The 21,798-nt window shown below is 40.4% G+C and overlaps 1 protein-coding gene across 2 annotated transcripts; it reads left to right on the top strand.

The window, feature by feature from the left end:
- The first annotated feature begins 874 nt into the window (after nucleotides 1-874).
- vrk1 (VRK serine/threonine kinase 1) lies at nucleotides 875-13,879 on the top strand. Of its 2 annotated transcripts, none has more exons than XM_026356749.1 (13): nucleotides 875-987; nucleotides 1,531-1,690; nucleotides 2,243-2,298; nucleotides 5,915-5,984; nucleotides 6,568-6,655; nucleotides 7,157-7,265; nucleotides 7,510-7,602; nucleotides 8,314-8,446; nucleotides 8,616-8,736; nucleotides 8,893-8,951; nucleotides 10,321-10,490; nucleotides 11,980-12,064; nucleotides 13,551-13,879. In XM_026356749.1, exons 2-13 carry the CDS (start codon nucleotides 1,531-1,533, stop codon nucleotides 13,706-13,708), a joined length of 1,302 nt encoding a protein of 433 aa, XP_026212534.1. In that variant the 5' UTR covers nucleotides 875-987; the 3' UTR covers nucleotides 13,709-13,879. The 2 variants fall into 2 exon arrangements, with proteins under 2 accessions (XP_026212534.1, XP_026212533.1); XM_026356748.1 differs by having other exon boundaries at nucleotides 11,977-12,064.
- Nucleotides 13,880-21,798: the final 7,919 nt, after the last annotated feature.

Genomic DNA, 21,798 nt, shown 5'->3' with positions numbered 1-21,798 from the left:
GTGTGGATTTACAGTTGTTTCTTTCTGCACTTGTTGCTCAAATATGAAGACATTTACAGTGGCAACTGAACAAAAAGGGATTCAAAAGGATTAGGAAATATTGACCTTCAACACTTAAAAACTTTTTATGACAGGTATCTGTAGATTAGTTACATATATGTAAATTAGATGAAAATGATTCCTTTCCCCCCACATGCGTTGATTACTCTGAGACTTTAAGCACTTTCAGTACTTTAAACTCACATATTCGACCCTGATCCTGGTTCAGCTCGAGGTTTCTTCCTCTAAAGGGAGTTTTTCCTCTCTAGTGTCACCCAGTGCTTAATCGAGTGGGGTTGTTTGTTTTCTATATGATTCTGTATACAGTTTTATTTGTAAGATTATAAACCTTACACTGTAAAGTGCCTTCACATGACTTCTGTTGTGATTTGGCGCTATACAAAAAAAAAAAAAGGAATTGAATTGACAAAAATATCTCACATTTGCATTTAAGAAGATATAAGTCCAACACTTTTTCTTTGTTGTTATTTTAATAGGATAAGGTAAGATAACACTTTATTCATCTCCCTAAGGGGAAATTCACATCACAGCAGCAGAGTCAAACTGACAAATATATACCTGAACCTAAATGATTTATTTTCAACTTTTAATATTTATTTGATGTGAAGTTAAGAAGTGAATTTTGATGATGTTCAGTCTTGTGCTTGTGATGTTATTGACCAACAATTATTAAAATGTGTTCAACTGGTTCTAGCATATTGAAGGAAGTGTTAGACTACAGATGGGAGGGGACGTTAGCGCACCACGACACGTACGTTTACGGAGAATCTCCATCGTCACTTACGCTGCGTATCGACCACAGCCTGTATGGTATCGACCAATAGAGTAGCGCGGTGTCGTGACGTCACTTCCGGACCGGTAGTTTTGCGGGAAGTTTGGTCCTTGTAGCAGTTTAGCTAACACTCAACGAAAGACAAGAAAAGCGAGGTGTGTATTCATCCAAAAGTCAAATATAACATGTCTGTGTCGAATGTGCTGACAGGGTCGCAGATATTCAAGGTCTTTCGTTGTCATGTCGCAAACGTAAGATAGGCGTGCTAAACAGACGCCATAGTTAGCATGATAGCTAACGTGTTACAAGCCAACTTTTCCAAAAATGGGTTGTTAACGTTAACATACTCTACTCGGTTTACACGCCCTTCTTGTTTTAACGGCAGGTTTCTGTTGGCTTTGTTTGTCCCTAGTGTGAACTAATACTTTATTTACTGAGCTTATAATGTTAAGCTGCCCTACTTAACATCAACTAGCTAACGCCACTCTAACCGTGGCTGGCTAGTTAACTTTGTTATGTTAGCATATACGAAATCAGACGTAGCTAGCACCGACAAAAACCCCTAATTTGTATTGCAAATAACTAAACGTGCGTTACGGATTATGACAATGTATAGTTTGTCGTGTTGAATTTCACTTCACAATCTAACTTACTGCTGGTGATAGGTTAGGATAATACTAACATGACAGGTGTTTCAGATGCCTCCTAAAGCCAAGGCGGCGGGGAAAGGCAGAGCTCCAGCTAAGAGGAAGCTGGCAGAGGAGTTCCCTCCCGGAGAAGTACTGACGGATACCGGGAAGAAGGCCTGGAAGCTGGGGGCTCCAATCGGCCAGGGGGGCTTTGGTCTCATATATTTAGGTAAGAATAAATAGGGCACTGATGTTCATTAAAGACAAATGACTTGCAAATTGAATGCATTATAGTTTAATTCCTTAAACATTTTCCTGTGTTTGCATGTATTGAAAGATGAAAGAAAAACAATAACTGACTAGAATTGACTGTGTAAAAATACATATTAACAAATAGTATATGCTACAAAACTTATTATGGAAACATAGTGTTGATGCCTCCTGTTAGTTAGACTCACAGAACAGTCTATGGTAGTGGTGCAGGAAATACTGTATATACTTTTTTGTGGTTTTTGGGAGAGTTGTTGAGAGAATTGTTCAACATGAGGGGCAGAGTGTAACAGACAGTAGAAAAGCATGGTGGAGCAGAGTGGGCTGAGTTTTGATCCTCCAAGCTAGCACTATTTTACTGTTTTAAACTGACTAAATGATAAGTTGAACTGAGTTTGTGTTTTTATGCTTGTAAAGTAAAAAAAACAAAAAAAACAATAAGATTATGACCTGAAAATTCAGTAATTTCAGTACTCTGTGGCACTGTATTATTAATTTTCTTTTTCTCTAGGTGATGAGAATTCTGCAAAACCAGTGGGTTCTGATGCTCGCTATGTCATCAAAGTGGTAAGAATCTAAATAAACTTAGCCTCAATAGCATCAAATTATCTTCCAAGTATGTTAATTTTCTGAACATCACATGTAAGCTATACAGGCTACACTGGGCTGGAATACACTGGAATACTTGGCTTATTAGCTTATTGAGACTGGCGTTGCTTTCACACCTTAGTGCATTTGATTTGGTCCGGATCAGTGGATGAGTTTGTAAACTTGGAGCATCCTCTTGGTTCAGTTTCTTTTCACACTAAGAAAAATCCAAGTGAACTAAAATGCGTCACGAGAGAACGTTTTCTCTGCTTATTCGTCAGATTTGTCTGCTGTGGGAACAAATTGTACGTTTTTGTGACAGCAGAGAGATGATTTCACAATGAATGATGTTAACGCATCCTGCCGATTATTGTTTATTACGTTACATCTTCTGCAGAGTCATCAGACCTGGTTTCTGTGAAGCACTTCGCCTCCTCGCGTCTCCAAGTTTGTCCTCAATTAATCAGACAGCATGTTTTTGGTGGACAAACAAAGAAATCGAAATCTACACACTACCCAAAGCCCTCAAATTATTATTAAATTCATAGCATTTGGTCCTGTTTTGGTTTGGTTCGCTTTCTCACCAGGAGGACCGCACCAGAGTTTGCTAAATGATTTGGATCGAGACCACCTCCTTTTGGGGGTGAAAAACGAACCCCCAATCAAGTGCTGGTAACACGTAGGAATCCCTGCTATTAATTACATGTTAGGATGTATAAATACATTTTTAGTTCTGATTTAAGAGCCTCTATATAGAGTACGACTGTCTGACATCAGCAGGTAGGTTATTACTAAGTAGTGGGGCAAAGTAGGAAAAGGCCCTGCAAACAAAATAAAATTAATACTTATTAGTTGCATTTGGACATTGCAACATGGTCATCGGAATCTGTTGTCAGATCATGTTGACCCTTGATTTGGTGATTTTCTTTAGGTAGATTTAGGCAGGCCAAGAACTCCCTTAACACAACTTAATCATGATGTGAAAACAAGGTGGGGATGAACTTTGGAGGTGTTATTGAGTTTCTTAAGCAATGCAATTGCCATTCTTGACAATGTCAGAAAGCTCCCTCACCCACTCTATGTCTATGACCTCAGTGATGCACCGGCTTCAGAGAAATATACTGTTATACTGTCCCCACTCAGGTTAGTACTGGATCACATCAGCAGTGAAATCCTTGTTGAGCAAACTGAAGACACCATGTTCAGATCAGATCATGCTCTGTGAATGTCCAAGCTTCTGTAAAAACCTGGATGGCACAGTTTTGGTGGCATTAGGATGGAAGAAACTGTATATCTTGCAACAGCAATGTCTCTGTACAGAGAACTGCCTCAAATGGAAAGAGAAAAAACGAGGCAGGAAAGAGTCAGGGTTGGTGCAGAGAATCACTTCATCCAGGCAAAACAAGCTCAGGAAATAAAAACGTATCTAAAAAAACACTGTCTGAGGTGAAGATGTACAGTGCTTTGAAAAAAAATCTGTCCTCTTCTTGATGTTCTGAATATTTGTCACACTTAAATGATTCTGATTATAACAAAAAGTTACATTGCAGAAAGATAACCTGAGTAAATAAAAAATGCAGTTTTTAAATTATTATTTCATTGTCATTTCAACCTGCCCCTCCCTATGTAAAAAAGTAATTATTGCTCTCTTTTCACATAATGTTTCTAATAATGTGACTGTCACTGCTTGTGTACTGTAAACATAACACTCAAGTAACTAGGTTACTGAAAGAAACCTAGTTGTGAAACGTAGTGTGAGGAAAATTGGTGAGAGATATCTAATTTATTCTCCAGGTTGGTTCAGATTCACCTGACCTGAATTGATTTGTTAGCTGGACAAAGAAAGTATGTATAAGTAGATCCCTCCTACCCTTATTAAAGTGGGTTGTTAACTGACTTTCTGCATGGATATGTTAAGTGGTCTGCATCTTTCTAGAAATGGATGAAAGGCCAGCACAACAAATTGGGCACAGAGTGTGTGCAAGCCTCCACCTATCTTAATTTGCAAATCATTGTCAAGAAAGTGTCACGAGAGAGGCAAACACCTCAGGACAAGAATCATTTGTATTTCCTTTGAAGGACAAAGGACATTCTTGAAGTTTCCTACTAACTTTCCTTAGACTGATAAATCTACTTTGATGAATAGTGAAACGTTTCAACCTAACCAGTCAAGTTGTCATGATTATATTTCCAGATAACACCAGCTGGATGACTGAGAACCTTCATCATCAACACAAAATGCTGTTTGTTGTTAGCAAGGCCGGTTATTTTAGTGTAAAAATGTTACAGATGTTATTATCCTTTACAATAGCTTTTCTGACAGCAAACATGCTTGCACTGTGAGGCAGAGAAAATTCCTAGGCAGTAAACTGTGTTGCCAATCTAAACAACATAATAGATGCAAAGAAAACTAACTAATCAATTGATACATAACTAGACGGTTTGGTTTTGAGCTTGGAATATGACTTGAGAATATGTTCTGATATTTTAAAGCAGCACTGTAAAGGGTGCTGTGATATTTAGCAGTACTGTGTTATTAGGCCACAATCTTTTGCCAGTTGAAAATGACAGACAAAAAAGACACAGACAAATGGATAAACTTACCAATTCACTACGTTTTTCAGACCATGTCAACGTTATGAATCAGCCAAACAACCACTAATAAGGATAAGTAGATCCCACATTGTACACACTAGAGAAGACAAACATGGCCCGAAGAACTAGGGAAAGCTGGCAGATTCTAGTCTCTCATAAGCGCTTTAGCTCTGGAGTTGTGTTGTGTTGGCAATGTAATTTACATCTTCTGCTCAGACTGGATAGTTGTTTCCAGACAGCTTTTCATAGGTCGTTCTTATATATTTTTTCTATGCCTGTAATTTGTTACATGATGTGGTAATTGCTCATATATTCTCAAATAGCCCATTTCATTTGGTGAGGTAGAGAGTGCAGGAGGCACAACATAACACAAAAAGTTAAGTGGAGATCATTTAGACGGAATGATGCCGCCTCGTTTTTATACCAAGTCTGCCCAAAATCGAGCTAAGACTGAAACCAACACAAAATTCCCCATAGACGTATAAATAATTTACTTTTCAATATGTATTTTTTTATTTCAGACAGTTTATGCTGTAAAAAGGAGCACTGTGACTGTCTGTGGGTCTCTCTCAGTGCTGTAAGTCACCTTCCCTGGCATCAAAAAGGAAAAATGTCCACAAAGCTGTCTTTTCTGTCACTATACAGTTAAAATCTGTAAACCATGCTGCTTCTAAAATCAGACCAAGGTAGAGGAGAAATCAGATTACTCCTCTGTCAAATGTACTGTATATGCACATTTCCAGATTTCTTCAGTTTGTGTAAACCTGTTTGTTGATTACCTGAGAAACTTTATTTCTCTAGAGTAACCTGGCTACTTGAGTGCATGTATACGCCCTAACCTCAAGATGTGCTGCTGGTGTTTCTGACACATGTATATAGTCAGCAAATGCAGGGTCAGACAAATACCAAAAGTAGAAACATTTTGCCTACGAAACCTCTACTTTACTCTACTCTACTAAGTATGTTAAAGATTAAAATGGATCTGTCATTTTGTCCACAGGAGCCCAGTGATAATGGACCACTGTTCTCTGAGCTAAAGTTTTACATGCGTGCAGCGAAGCCTGAACTGAGTAAGCCACTACATAATATCTTAGAAACACACATACACACCTACTAGCTATAAAGTTAGAGTTAGCCTTGTGATCATAACACAGCATAGTCTCTCACCACCAGGGCAAACAAATAAAAGAAAGCTAACTTTCTTAATTAAAAAAGACAATCTTGTAGCAGAGACGCAGAGGGGCCCTGCAGAGGATGGGAGGCTTTTGGTTCCAGTACTGTTGGCCCCCAGGCCACAGCTTTGCATTTTATATAATAACAATCCAAATGTCAATCTCCCTTGACAATTAACTGTTATATTACTAAGCAACCAAAGGCTCATATTTTATTCATGCTGGAATTTCACATTGTTGGTAAATATTTGTCCCAGCTGCAGATTAGCTTGCGGCTGCGCTGCCCGTCTCCCCCACGGAATTATACTCTTATTACTTTGAGCATCACAGCCTTCACCCACTTAACACCAGCACCAGTTAGCAGTGTGTTCACAGGAAGTTTCAGTAATCAAACTGTCTTTGATTTATATGATGAATATCATATATTTTAAGACATTTTACACAGAAAATCCACTACAAATATTCTTCTCCTGTCCTGCAGTCCAAAACTGGATAAAGTCTCACAAGTTGAAAAATCTTGGAGTTCCTAAGTACTGGGGCTCAGGTCTGCATGAGAAAGAAGGTAAAAGGTAAGACTTGATATGAATTCCTCACAAGCAACACGCTCAGAATTCTATCCTATTTCTTTTCTAAAATCTGTCAGTTACTAGTTTCAGTTTCATTGAGTTAACATCTTACAAAAGTCAGATTTTTTTCAAATACAAATGCTTACACAAAGAGTGTAAGTTATCCACTGTCCAGATAACCAAAATTTAAGAGCTACTTTCCACAAAAATGCTAAAATACAACAGTTTGAGCATTGTTTATATTTTTAGAAAAGCTAGTGTGTTGTGATATGTGAAACATCTGCCCTCATTTTACCTAATTTGAATAAATGAGCATCTTTGTTTTAGCTATTAGTGGTTTCGAGTCAAGTATCAAAGTAAATTAAGAAACTAAGAATGGTATATTTAGTAAAAAAAAAAGTAGTCATAAAAGGCTCTTAAGGTTCCTATTAATGAACAATTTTGTAACAGAACTTGTCTGACAAGTTAATTTAGGACTAAAGAAATTGTCCCTGTGTCTTTCAGGTACAGGTTTATGGTCATTGACAGGCTTGGCACAGACCTGCAGAAGAAGTTTGAAGAATGTGGAAAGACGTTCCCCAGAAAACTGGTTCTCCAGCTCGGCCTTCGCCTGGTTGGTTATTGATCACATGGTTTCCTTTGGATTGCTTGTTTTCCACTGAACTGCAGTTAAAATGTGACAGGTTAATGACATTTGGAGTAGTGAAAAACCCTCTGGTTTCTATCATTGCTACAAATTGTTTTAGAGCCTTTCGGCTTATAGTTTTGATTTTTAAGGTAGGCAACTTTACCGTTTGGTTCATTATAGCAGTTGCAATCTGACTATACTTTTATTGGTAAATGTTTTCCTTGTTTAGCTGGATATTCTGGAGTACATCCATGACCATGAATATGTGCATGCTGACATCAAAGCATCCAACCTCATGTTGAGCCACAGTGATCCCAACCAGGTCAGTAGGAGTGGGGGGAAAAAGGCATGACATGAAAATAAAATGTCTGTTTCAGGTAATTAAAAAAAAAAAAAAAAAAAAAAAAAATGTGCCTCCACATCCTCAAAATCATCTTGATATTGGAAAACTAAGGTGCTGCTCTGACCTCAGTACTGTTTTCTAATAGCAGGGACACAAGTGTGTTTTTTGATCATAACACACTTGTGCTGCTTCATTAAATTCAATTAAGACCTGGAGAGGAGGGAGTGTGTCTGTGTGTGTAGGTGTGCGTGTGTTCCAAACAGAGGAGATTAGATGGCATGAGCAAAGAGCTTTTTCTAGCAAACAAGGTGGGGGGCAGGGGCAAATATTTAATTTGAAGATTAATAATGTATCATTGGCAGTGCTATTATAGAGCTACTTATAAATGACAATTAAAAATGGGCCCCTTAGGATTTTAATATTAGCTAAGTTTTATTTTGTTGATTTTATATTGCAGCTGTGCTATTTTTAATGATTTGCCCTGAAGTTAATGTACAGTATATTCCTTTAATAAAGCCAATAGACAACTGTAGTGTATAAGCACAATGCAGGCTAAGTAATAATAAAAAAGCTTATGTAGGTGAGTTTATGATTTTTAAATCCAAAACATCACAAATAGATCAGTATATGGTAAATGTATGTGGGTTGTGCACGTCTGTATGCCTGAACTGCTGTGTTTGTGAACTATAGGTTTACTTAGTTGATTATGGACTGGCATATAGGTACTCACCCGATGGCGTCCACAAAGAGTACAAGGAAGACCCCAAAAGATGTCACGACGGTACCATCGAGTTCACAAGCATCGACGCCCATAAAGGAGCATGTAGGTACAAGTTTAACACGTGCTTAATTGAGCCCCAAAGGAAATTATGCTGTCAAGCCTTTTCTTTTCCTTTAAGCTACAATTGTATTTTGTTTCCACTTTAACTGTTGGCAATGCTATTAAAGGCAGTAGCTGAAATGGTGCTGATGATGTGGTTGTTTGACTACAGCTCCATGTAGGCGGAGTGACTTGGAGATCCTGTGCTACTGCATGGTTCAGTGGCTTTGTGGTCGTCTACCCTGGGAGGACAAGCTTCAGGACCCCCTCTACGTCAGAGACTCCAAAATGAGGTGAGAAAATCTAATTTGCATTTACCACAAAATTGTTGCATTCAGGCACTTTTGACTTTGAAATACATCAACATTTTGCTAAGCAATTTAGCAGTTTTACATTTCTAGTGAATTGTAGACAAGAGATTTAAATCTGTGTCCTTGTTTCTCTTACAGATGTCAAGAAAACATCTCCCAGTTTATGACCAAGTGTTTTTCCTCTCAAGACAAGCCAGGTGAGAAAGGGTATAAAGTTGTCATAGCCACTATTAACAATAAAGAGCTGTTAAGAATACACTAGAATTACCTTATACCCTCCAGTTTCTCCAGCTGCTTAATGGTACAGTAGTACCGAGCTATTAATCTTCGAGCTGTCTCTGTGTGTATTTTTCTTCGAGGTGATAGCTCACCAGACACTAGGGTTAAATAGTGTTAATTGAAAAAGGTTACTCAGTGAACCCATAAAGCGGCTTTGGGTCTTCCTCAGATAGTATGCTTGGTGATTAGTGTGGAATCATTGCTAATTATTTAACATGCAACTCATTTTCTTTACACCAAATTTATTTTTGCAGCTTCCTTCTTACTTGATTGTGACAGAAAATGTTTCCTTACATATTATGGTTGCTTCACAATAAAAGTCTCTCCATGGGTTGCAAGTAAAAGATTTTAAATTTGAAACAGCAGCAGTAGGAAACATGGTTTGTAATAGCTGTAACATACTCATGGTTGAATAGTGTTAACATAATGTGTTTTGTGTTTAACCAAATCACCAAATCAAACCAAGTAGTGTTTTCTGTTTTAAAACTCACCCAGGCTGTAGCTGTTTTGACTGTAAATAGGACAGAATGGCTTGTCTGATGATACTGTTCTAGATGTGCAAAATACTTTTGCAGTCAGCTCCGGATGCAAAGTGACACAAAGAACAGATTTTGTGCCAATCAGCTGTCTGCATATTCAAATGCTGTCAGTCAGCTGTGTTCTAAATTGTCTAGAAATCACGTTTTATGATAGCTACTGAAGTGTGTCTGCTACCATGGAAAGTAAGTACCATCACGTTCTCAGAATTCTGGTAATTACTTGGTAGACATTGCTAATGTTTCAGTTATCTTCATGCTGATCTACTGTTCTGAACTGAGACCTTCTTATTTTTTAGTAGAATAGAAGTTCAGTAACGCATTCTGCTCCAAACACATTTAGTTCTGGCTGAAAATGGTGACTTTGTCGTTTGTCACTGTAATACAAGTTGCCTTTTTAACGTTGGCCTGTTGACCTGCAGGCAGTGTGTGTGTTCAGGCAGAGGAGATGAACACGAATCGTCACACCTCCTTCCTTCTGCTCTGCTGAGCACATCCACACTGTTGTTTACAGCTTCATCTGGGTGTGTGTTTGTTTATGTGTGTTTATGACTGATGATGCTGGAACAGTTATGCTGATGAAAGAGTGTTGGAACAAAGTCTGTAACATGAGAGAGAGGCTAAGTCTAGTCAGATTTTTTAAATTATTTTGTTATATTTTCCTTAATCACACAATGTGGATCAAAGCACTTAGCAAGCTCTCCAGTTAAGTTTAACCAGTGCATCATAGTGTTGCTCTGTTGAGTTACAGATGAAATTCAGAGGTTCATGGAGGAGTTGAAATCTCTGGGGTACCAAGACAAACCACCCTACGAGAAGTTACGCTCCATCCTGCAGGCTGGACTCAAGACCATCCAGGCTAGAGATGATGGGAAGATGGAGTTCACTCCTGTCAATGCAGCTGTATCACTGCCAGCACAGGTCAGCACACAAATACCCCTTTTACACCAGCCAGGTCCACAACTGGTTTGACCGTAGTGCTCAATTTTGAGCCAGTTTGTTGCCAGCCGAAGAACTAGCTCTAGGCCAGAGTCGTCTGGAAACAGACTCAAAGATTAAAACAGTGTGGCAAAAACAACAACAACAACAACAACAACAATTAGATTTCACCCTGAGACCAAAATTATATGTATAAATATATAAATCTTGCTTGCCCAGAGACATTGCAGCAAATTCCCCAAAAGACCTTATATTGATAACGTTTAAGAAAAAACATAATTGCTTTGACATAATCACAGTCTGAGTGTAACACTTGAGGTCAGTTGGACTGGACTTGGGCTGTGACTGATGACATTTCACTAGAATACAAGTACAGTTGGAGTGAGGAGAGCCTCATGTTTTTGTTTTTTCTCACTTTAATTATAACTTAAATACGTAACTGATTTTATATATGCATTCTATTTGGTCTTTATTCTAAATATATATGATTTACAAGTTATTGTTATATTTGTATGCTGCTTTGCATCTTTTATTCTTCACTTCATCCTTCGTCCTTGCTCACTCTCTCTCTCTTGCTCTCTCACTCTCTGTGCATATGGAAGATGCCACTAGGGACATGGCGTTGCCAGCCAAAGGGTTACCAGGGCCCAGCACTGGTTATTGTATGTAATTATCCCACCAATCTGTTCACCTCAGTGGGCGTCGCATGGTGATCATGAGGTAGCAATTGTCAAAATGGAGGCAAAAATGGAAAGGGGGCCAGGGAGGTGAGTTATAGTTCAGACTGTGAGTGGAGCTTCATTATAGAGGCCCAGGAAGGGGGAGGATGGATGGAGGAGTTGATTGCCTTTGTTAAGTGCAGGATTCTCTCAGAGGCCCACACCTGCTCTAGCTTCTGCCTAGAACAGAGATAATAAAGTCATAGTTTATGGAAAAGTCTTTTTTGTATTAACAGCAATTCTGAGAAACCTTAATCTATGTTGACCTCGCTGTTAACATGCACTTTACAAGCAGAAGAAAGAAAAGCCACAATGTGTGGTTGCTTGCTTTGTGGTCAAAACAGTGGAACACATAATCGGAAGTCTTAATGGATGAATGTCTGCTGAGACGGCAGTGGTAATTGCATTTGCTCAGACTTGACACACAGAAGGCTGGCGGCTTGCCTTGCCACCAAGTCAGGGCCTTGTCTCAGTTTGTCAGACTGTGCTGCAGGCCTTGGGCTTCAAGGCCTGCTTCTCTGCTTTTAATCTGAGTGAAACAAAAACAATTTAATTTAGAGGAATGTCTTACATTTATGTTATTTTTATTGTCAATATGATGTCCATCAATACATTTCCTCTTCCAGTGGAGTATTACCATTTAAAAATGGCACCTTGGGGCAAGCAGCAAACAGTTTATGACCCACAACTGACTTAATGTAACTTATAAAGTTGACCCCAGTCTGATGCAACTACTTCTTTTCTTCTAGAAGACGACCAAGAGAAAAAAAGCAGCAGATGAAGAGTGTGAGACTGATGGAAGTCCCCTTAAGAAAAAGAGAGTCGCTAAGAAAAAAGGTATGGTCAGACTGTTCCTTTTGTGGAGCCCTTGTTACTTTTACTTTTTCTTTACTTTTGTTGTCTGCTTTATCACTAAGTTCCTAGAACTGAAGGAGGGAGGTGACCATAATGCAGGTTTAAAGGTTCCTCAAAGGTCCATAGTGCAGGTACAACTGTAGAAACTTTAGAAACAAAAAGAACACATATAAACACGCTACATATTTTATCTGTTTCTGCACATTTGATGTGAGGAAACAGATAAAATGCTGCTTACTTTTAATTAAACATATAAGGGTCCTAAAATAAAAGACAAACCATATTGTTTAAGCCTGCATTTATATTTAGGGACAGGAAGCAGTGGTTAGAAACCAAAAATGTCCAGCAGAAATGGCAATAAGAAATTAAACAATAAAATAATAAAGTGAAGCAGAACCAGACTTTATTTGCCAGTCAACACACCAGAAATATAAGGAAGAGTTTGATATCGCAGAAGGTTCAAGTTCAAGTCACTGAGTCAGCAAATTGCAGATTGTTTAATTACTTGAAAAGTGCTGTGACCTGTGTGGCTTCTTGACAAGCTATAAATGTAAAGAAATACTAAAGGACTTGAAAGGAGTTCAGTTCACACTTCAAGCTACAGATGACAAATCACTGGTGCAACGACAGCTGCCAATTATTGCCAGTAGAAACCCAGTGTAGTCGCTCAGCAAACCCCTCTGTGTAAAACAGAGACAAAGGGACCCCGGCGATGTGACAGCGAAAAGGGAAAGAAAGTTCAACGTAATGCAAATATGCTGTGACAGAGACAGAGAGAGACATTCACAGAGAGCCAATTAGGATCATCTTGATTCCACCAGCAACAAAAGCAGAGTTGGTTTACTACCCATCATAAATAAATTTTAAAGATAGAAAAAGTGGATCACTTGGTCTCAGCTTCCTGGTGATTTACTACAGGTGTTTAACATAAGTTACCAGTTACATTCTTTATATCTCCAGCCAGACCTTAGCCAGTTGGCGTTGGAAGTGTTAATGTAGCATGACAGTCAGCTTTGAGCTAAATGCTAAGATGCTCACAATGATATTGCTAATACAACCCTCAGCATTAAATCCATTATGCTTTAGTGGTTACAGGCAGTATTTGCCCCATGGTGTGAAAACTCTCTAGAATGACAAGTCAAGGTCAAATTATTGTATATTAGTGTTTTTTTAGGGGGATAGTCCATGGTTCTTGTGAAGCATTCTTGACATTTGAATGAACGGATAAACAAATACACCTACCTCCCCATTTTCTTCAAGCTCCTATATTAACTAGGTGCCCAAGCTTTTTGTCAGTGATGGTAAAATATGAGGTAACAAAAGCTAGTTGTGACTGGTTGAGAGCTCATAGGGTGACGTGGAGCTGCTACAACGTTAAATAGACCCTACTTTGGCAAACTATGAAGTTAGCTTGAAGAAGTGGAATGCTTTATAGCCCTATTTAAACCTGATAAATCTTTCCTTGCAGACACCAATGGGTTGAAGAAGAGTCCCAAAAAGACTCCCAAACCAAGAAAGGTACCCAAACACGGTGATCCCAAACCCAGTCTGGTGGACTTCGGCACCCAGACCTCGCCTGGACTCGCCCAGAGATCCAGAGGCAGACCCAAGAAAACTAGCACCTAAACACTTCTGGCTACACTCTCCCCCTTCTTTCCTTCCTTTGCTTCTAAGAAATCACTTTTTTTTAAGTTTTATAGTATATGATGTTCTGTCTGTTACACACCAATAGATGTTGATGTACAACTGTATTTGGTGAAACCAAATCCACTGTAATAAAGATGTAATGAAATTGTCCTTTTTTTTTAAATGAACAGTTTCTTGGTATGATGCAAAGACCACATTCATTACATTGAATACATTGGGGGTGGGGGTTTTGAAATGATGAGTAACACTGCGGCACACATGTCCACGGTTTTGTGTAATGATTCCTGCTGCCAGCCTACCGGAGCCATTGCACTACTCTGGTGGAGTCTCCTGCATATTAATAGTGGCTCCCTGATGCCCCCAAAGTCAATATGATACCTTGGAAATCTGATGTTTGTTGTTGTAATAGGATTTATCACTTGGTTTTGTGTGCAGAGTTTATGCTACTAAAGTGTCTTTGTGTCTGACCTAGGGAGCATACTGTTAGCTGCTGCTCCAGTGCGCTGCATTCAGGAACACTACAGATTATAGATCATTCCTTTTGTCCTTTTGTGAGGTGTTCACTTACAGTATGAAATGTAGGTCATCTGTGTTGTGAGGTGTTCAGGAACAGTACAGTGTGGGATTGTTTTTTCCCCAATATGCCAGAGTGAATTGTCATGAAGAAGAAAGGTCAACACTGTAACCATTGACTCTTTATGAACCAGTTGAATCAATCATTCATATATAGAAAGTGTCCAGCCGCAGCAGCAGCTCCTCCAACAGAAGTAAACATGTTAAGTAGGAAAATGCACAATACAAATTGGAAGGATTGGTCTCTAACGACAGCTGTGATTGATTTAGCTTCATTCAGCACATATTTAAGAGGCAACGGGAACCTGAGCTGTCCTGCAGCAGACATGTCACGTTTTTGAGAGCTACATTTCTCTCTCAGCGAGTGTACAGGACAACATTTCACACCTGACAAGCAGCTGACATATACTGCCCATTTTCCCTCTGTCCACCACTGTCCTCTTATGGACCGCCCCCATTGGGAAGCCACCCAACCCCCCGACTCACCACCACCAGCTTCCTCATTAACTCCCAACAGGCTGTCCCTCTCCCCCTTCCTATTCTCCCCATGGAAGAAGACATCTCCACTAAGGTTAGTGTTGCGAGGGCCCTCGGGGGCTCCTGTGGCGGATGGTGGATGCCATCGATTGTTTCAGCCTCTTCAGGAGTAAAGAGCCTCCCTGCCTGCGGCCTCGCTACCTCTCAGACAGTGACCTCAGGGGAGCTGCAGACACAGTCCCACAGTAGGGGGCAGTGGTACATAATGATAGCAAATGGATGTAGATGGGGGTAGGGGTGGGGGTGAATTGGCTGGAGGGGGACAAGGGACAGCACTTAAATGCAACACTACCATCTTTTCTTCTTGCAGAGAGGCGTACACATTTTCACCCCGGCCAGCCTTTTGTCATTTAGCCTGGATGCGTAACCGCTGGCCGGCCTGGCAGGCTGCTGCCGCCCATGCGTTTGCTGCTGTCGGGCTCCGATTGGCGAGCTGGCGGAGCGTGAAAGCCTCGCAGCAGTGGCCTAACCACCACTCTCATGATACCGATGCCAACCATCCCCAGGGCCGCGCGCCAATAACTCCATAACAGTTTCCCCCAACCGGTGGGTTTCCTGTGTTTGTGACAATTGTCACTATTTTGATGGGTTGGGGCAAGAAAGGATTCGGAGTCTTCAACCTGAAGTGTGAGGTACAGCTTGGGTCAGGCGTCATGCAGGTCGAAAAATTAGACATGAAGGAAAACTAGACTTAGATTGTTCCATTCAGTTCACGCTTGCTGCTAGTGGGAGGTCAAACTGGCATTTGACCCAACACTTTTCAAAGTACTTGAGCAACACCCCACCACTTCTAGAAGCATGCACACTGTTAGTTTTTGGTATTTTTTAGTTTTTCTTAGTATTTGTAAAAAATATCACCATACCTTTGGTTTCATTTTTATCATCCAGATCATCTACAAGTGGGCGTATTCACACTCTTCCAGACATTCCAGGTAATGATGATATTAATGTGGGTATAGACGATTACTTCCAAAGCAGGATAATGTTAAATCACACTGAAAACTCAAAATCACCAAACCTGGAAGCGAAGTTCTGGAAAAAAAAGTTTTGAATTTCCACCACGTACAGAAGAAACTCTACCCATTAAAGAAAGAGGAGGCGTTTGAAAGCGATGCGGAGCTACACCAACTTTGACACGCTGCATTGTGTTAAGATATTGTGTGTTGTCACGTATAGCCTGAACATCTGTCTCCTGCCTTGCAACTCAGCAGCCATCCAACTGGTGTTCCCTTTTTCCTTTTGTTTGTTCTTTGGTTGTTTTTGTGTTTATGCGCACGATATGTGGGTGTATTGAGTCATTGAGTGAGTCCACACGTTCCCACTGTGTCATTTTCTGTACCTGCTGTAGGTCCTGTTCAATCCTCCTGTTTAGATCACAACACAAGAGCGAGCATGTCACCTAATTTGAAATATGTGCATATTTTCTGAGTTGAAGCCTGTTTACTCTGCAAAAAAAAAATAAAAAATCAAGTGACAAGAAGAAAGTGGCTCGATGGTGCTTCGCCTCCATAACCCTGTGAATTTGTGGTTGTGACAAAAAGTGAGCGTTCACCAGCAAACAGCAGATACAGTGGCAAGAAAAAGTACATGAACCGTATGGAATTTCATGGTTTACTCCATTAATTTGTGATAAAATATGATCTGACCTTCATCTAAGTCAAGAGTCTTAACAAATATAAAGTGCATAAAATATATAATAAAACTTTAATATTCGGATGTTGTGTTAAATTTAAAAAGGAGAATGCAATGATGTACTTGATACCAGATGTGTTGCTGACATCCACAAACGCAATGAGCATACATAAAAAAAAAAATTTCTTAGTTTCAACAATAGTTTTTCTCTGTACTATTTTGAATCCAGATGTTTTATAAGTGTGTTTCTCAAGGATCTGTATTAGGCTCACTGCCGTTTACTCCAACTCGCCAGTGAAATGCATGTTTTTATGCAGGTGATACCGTCTTCGGTGCTGTCAGAACCATGGTCACTGAACTTTCTGAACTTTCTCGTGTTTTTCTTTGAAAACATAAAAAACACTGTACAATTAAGGCCTCTGTGCCATTTAACATATTTAGTTGAGGAACTCAGTAACTGGTCTGCACTTATATAGCTCTTTTCTACCTCAAAGGACTTTACACTGCGTCTCGTTCACCCATTCGCACACACACACACACCGATGGCAGAGCTGCTATGCAGCTGACCTGCCTCACCAGGGGCAACTTGGGGTTCAGTATCTTGCCCAAGGACACATGTGATAGGAGGAGCTGGAAAACTGGGGAAACAACTGCTCTACCTCTTGAGCCACAGGCGCCCAGAGAGTTCTGGTTTCCGGTACCATAGTGGCAGGACCTTTTTTTTTCCCTGAGTAATGTCTGCAGGTTTTCCTTTCAGGCTGGTTCAACAACCTTAATCTGTACTTAGGTGTAGCACATATCTTACTGATGAGAGGCAAAACCCAGTACCTCATTATAAGGGGAATGAAGTGATGGGTAATAAAAACAAAACAAAACTTACTGTGAATAATAGAATTTTTTAGAACCTTAAGCTTTTGACATTTTGAAGAAAGAGTCTATACATTTTTGTCTTTTTGTTATGACACGCAGAATAAGCTAAGAAAATAGTAAAATAAGTCCTTTTATTCCTTTTGGTTGTGTTTTAATCTAAATCATATGGACTTCTTTGTCTTGCCGTTGTGAATAATGTGCTGTGTCAGTGGCCTCCTGTGTCTTCTTTCTACATTCCCTGGCTCCTCAATTGTCACAGCTTAGACAGTAAATCTACATTTCACCCTCCACCCCCATCTGAAAAATAAAAAAGTAAAGCTGAAACTCTGTGTTTCACCCACTTTCCACTCCCCTCAATCCCCCCACCCCTTCAACAAAAGTACAATAACAACTCTTCGGCAGTTGCAATCATCCACACCTACCTCCTCCTGAAACTCCTGGATGAAAAGATGCAATGGAAATTTCACTCTGTTTGTGCTGTAATGCACTCCTCCCTCTCCCTCTCCCTCCTCTCCTGAAAGACAAAAACACTGAAAAGTATGCACACCGGTTCCAGGTGTGCGTGTGTGTGAAGTGGAGTGTGTGGCTGAAGTTACGGTACATTTGCCACTCTAGTTGTGTGTAAATATTAGAAAGCAGCGGGTTCCTGGCGTGAGGAGAAGCCAGCCAAAGCGGCGGCACTAAGACAGGCGTCCTTATCGGTATTGTGTTCAGAATCCGGCATGCTCCTGCTGTTTGTAATCTGCAGCCGCCGCTGTGAGCAAAACTGGACAGGCATTTATTGTCCCAGCAGGAGGACGCTTGACAAGAGAATGTTAAACACTCTGCTACCTGCTATTTTCAAAAGACGATAGCAGACATGATAAAATGTACACACACATTTAATTTGAGTTTTTTTTTTTGTTGTTCTTTAGTGGAGGGAGGAGAGACAGAGAAAGTGAGAAATGGAAAAAGAGTGAACTGTTTCTTTCGTGTCTCGTTGCTGCTTCTTCTGCATGCGTGCTTATTTGTGGTTGCTGATGTCATGACAGTGGAGAAACAGGATGAGTGTCAACATGTTCCTCCACGCGTCCTCCGGGCGATAGGGGACTTCCAACAGAAGCAGAGTGCCAGGTCAACCGCGGGGCCGAAGTGGAGCTCTGATTTGATTTCTGGCTGGCAGAGGCGCAGCAGTCGTCAACAAGACATGTTCATCAGTGCTCAGTCCTATCCACACGCAGTCAGCGTACTGTAATACATGTACTACTTTAGCCTGTGGAGGTAGATGCCAAACAGGACATTATTAGTTCTAGGGTTCTCCAAGCTTCGCTGCATTAAGGGGCTTGTGTAGTGTTGGTTTAGAGCCAAGTAGCTAAATTAACTGAAGTCATTTTCAGACAAACCCCCGAACCCTGAACATCTCCCACTCATTACCCAGGGGAGGTGGATATGAAAACGCAAACATCCGAGTCAGCCAGCCTGGACATTAAACGGGTATTATCCTACCATCTCCCTAGTACAAACTCTGAGTAATGTGTGTGAATACAGGTGATTGTCTGGAGGATTCACAGTGAGCAAGCGGCCGTTCTCTTAGAGTCGATTTGCTCAACACAACAACAGTAAGTAAGTATAGGAAGTATTTCCCATTTCTGCTGTTGTACTGCGTTTCACTCCTTCACCGTACCAGGATTATATACATACATACATACGTACATAACATAGTGGTTTCAATCTTGTCTTGACTTGTCATGTCCTGTCTCCGTCACGGCAAAACCAAACAAATTGAAAATCCAATCACAGTGCAAGCCAGATCAGTGGATCTGTGGCCTTTACCTTTGAGGTTTGTGGGAATCAAACAATAGAGTTAATGTCTAATTGCTCTATATAACAGGTGAATGCTGAATCTGGTGTCCTGACACCTAATTGAGGAAACTTCATATTCTCACAAGAGCCAATCTGATTACTGTGGAATTACTGTATGGGGTAAATTATGGGATTAAAAAAAATCACTGTCATCATTGAACAATGTCACAAACATAGTAATATGGCATCATCCGCCTTCACGTGAGACAACACTTAAGTGTGATGACACTGCTTCAGTCCCAATGCTGTCACTGGCGCAGAACCCTCGGGCAAACTACCACTGAAGTGACTGCTTCATGACAGCACTCCAACCGCCTCCCTACCCCCCGATTACCCACTTCTCAGCCCAACAAAACCTCACAACACCCAGGCCGAAGCCCTGACCCAACCTCAACATCCTGATCATGGATGGCTCTGTGTTGATGTTTTCGACAGGCTAGTAAAATGATACTGACAGCGGGGACATTCCTCTGCTCTGATTTGGCTGTGTGAGTGATGGCTCCTAAATTGGGTCACAGCGACAAATGGATGCCATGCTGGGAGTGCCATTAAGAGGAAATAAACCTATGTGGACATATTTATTAAGCAATTTGCACCTCGGGCCATGGAACATCTATTAGAGGCTAATCAGGGGAGCTTGTTTTCTGCCCTGTCTGACTGCGCTCCTTCTGGTTTCACTGAATATCATACTGTCTGATTTCTTCTTATGGTGGTTCAGTCATATCTGAGCATCCAGATGATGGGTCATTCTACTATACAGTAACTCTGCACATTAACTGCAATGTGACTCCGTATATATACTTGAGAAACATGAGTAAAATAGAGAGGGCCTCCTAGAACTTTCTAAATAAGCTGTAATTTTACAATATATAATTACAAAAATCCAAAGTAAATTGAATTTATATTTGCACTAATAAGCACAGAAATTGAAGTTGCTTCCAGTTTATTTGTCGCTCCGCAATTACGCCACCTAAACAGTTGTGGGTGGTGCTGTTTCTGTTGTGCTAAACAGCAGTGACTTTTATTTCGATTAGTGCAATGCAGAAAATAAAAAGGACATTGGTGGACATGGTCTGTATGACCACAGCTATTCCATCTGGTTCACTCGGTGACAGTACCAACGTGTTGTGGCAGCGTGTGGTCACATTGCAGAGGAGGTGCATGTGAGACTATGGCGTCAGGTCCCTGCTCATGCAATGCCTTCTCCATAGACATGCCATAGATTTAATGACAGTATAAATCGAGCCTATATTCAGCAGAACATTGGAGACACATATAAATAAATTATAGCAAAACACTAGACTAGTTATTGTCGTCTAAAAGTCATAGTTAGTTAGTTAGTGTGGCCAATCCATGGAGTTAATTTCAGTTTAACTAAGAAACACGTTTATTTATTTACATTTATTTACCTCTGCCTAAATTCTATGACTTTGCCTAAAAGTGTCAGGAGCAAAGGTACGATGGTCAGAGAGGCTACAACTATAGCAGTGAAAGCAAGGTTGAAACTAAGAATTCATTTCATTAATCATTTGTCGTGTTCTTTTCATTCTTCACTTCACACACACTCTCCATATGATGTAGCTGCCTTCTGACACAACATCACTTTCTTCTAACAGGTCAGCCCCTCAGACAATTTTCTGTGTCAAGGTGGGGCAGTCAGTCCTGGGGGAGACCGTTTTGTTTCCCCTCGATGTCTGGAAGTAGCGGCAGGGTCCCACTGGTAGACTCGCCCCAGGCAGCATTCTTCTGCTGGGGGTGGAGGAGCTCGTCGCTGATTCCAGAGGGAGGTCATGCTCATTCAGCAAACACTGAAGGCCAGTGGGGAGCCCCAGGCAATGTCCCAACCCAGGGCCACAGAACAATGTTGTGGTGAAAGTCTCTTGGTTTAGCTACAAGAGGGCTGTGGTCAACTGGAGAGCAGATCCTGCCAGAACCGCTCTTTTTGGTTAAGTGTGCATCACATGGTCGACACAGTTTGGTCCATACGGGGGCACGAGTGGATTTTTTCTTTGAAGAAACGATAACTTTGAAAGAAATTGATGTAATAAAAATTTTAAATTATATACTATATACTTCTTCAATGTTTTTTAACATGGTACCTTATAGATCAAGTTAACTACCCATCGTATTTCTAACCCTGTCATCCTTTGTGTGGATCACAGTAGCCATTTCTTAACCCTCCCTCCACTCAAGTGTTAAAAGTGCCATTATGCTGCAGTGTCTACTATTTTCTTCCACATTTACATGGTGGGGGATCGGGAATGTGTCTTCTAATATCGAAGGATGGCAAGAAGTGACTCTTACAGTATGTATATATACTGTAAGTAGTATAGCACTTAAATAGAAAAAGGGAGGATATCAAGCATTAATGTAAGACTTAAAAAAAAATGTTGAATAGAGTGAGTGCAGAGCAAAGCGACCTACAAGTTAAGTGGAAAGACTTCTGTCTTTGAGAAATGTATTAAATTCATACTATGATCTTTGATTCCCACAGCTAACTAGGAATATGAGATAAACAACAGCAGCCAGAGAGGAAACTTTCAAATCTCTTCATGAAAACTGTACCAACAGCTTGCTGTGTTCGCTCCCTGCCCTCGATGCAAGCGCTCGCTTCA

The sequence above is a fragment of the Anabas testudineus genome, chromosome 12 (genome assembly GCF_900324465.2).
Source record: "Anabas testudineus chromosome 12, fAnaTes1.2, whole genome shotgun sequence".
NCBI lineage: Eukaryota > Metazoa > Chordata > Actinopteri > Anabantiformes > Anabantidae > Anabas > Anabas testudineus.
Note: the sequence above shows the minus strand (reverse complement) of the source record. Positions and strands in the feature narration are given on the sequence as shown.

Coding starts and splice junctions, on each gene's coding strand:
- vrk1 (XM_026356748.1), top strand. CDS start 1,531: ATGCCTCCTAAAGCCAAGGCGGCGGGGAAAGGCAGAGCTCCAGCTAAG. Junction 8,447..8,615: donor CGACGCCCATAAAGGAGCAT/GTAGGTACAAGT, acceptor GTTTGACTACAG/CTCCATGTAGGCGGAGTGAC. Junction 10,491..11,976: donor CTGTATCACTGCCAGCACAG/GTCAGCACACAA, acceptor CTTTTCTTCTAG/AAGACGACCAAGAGAAAAAA.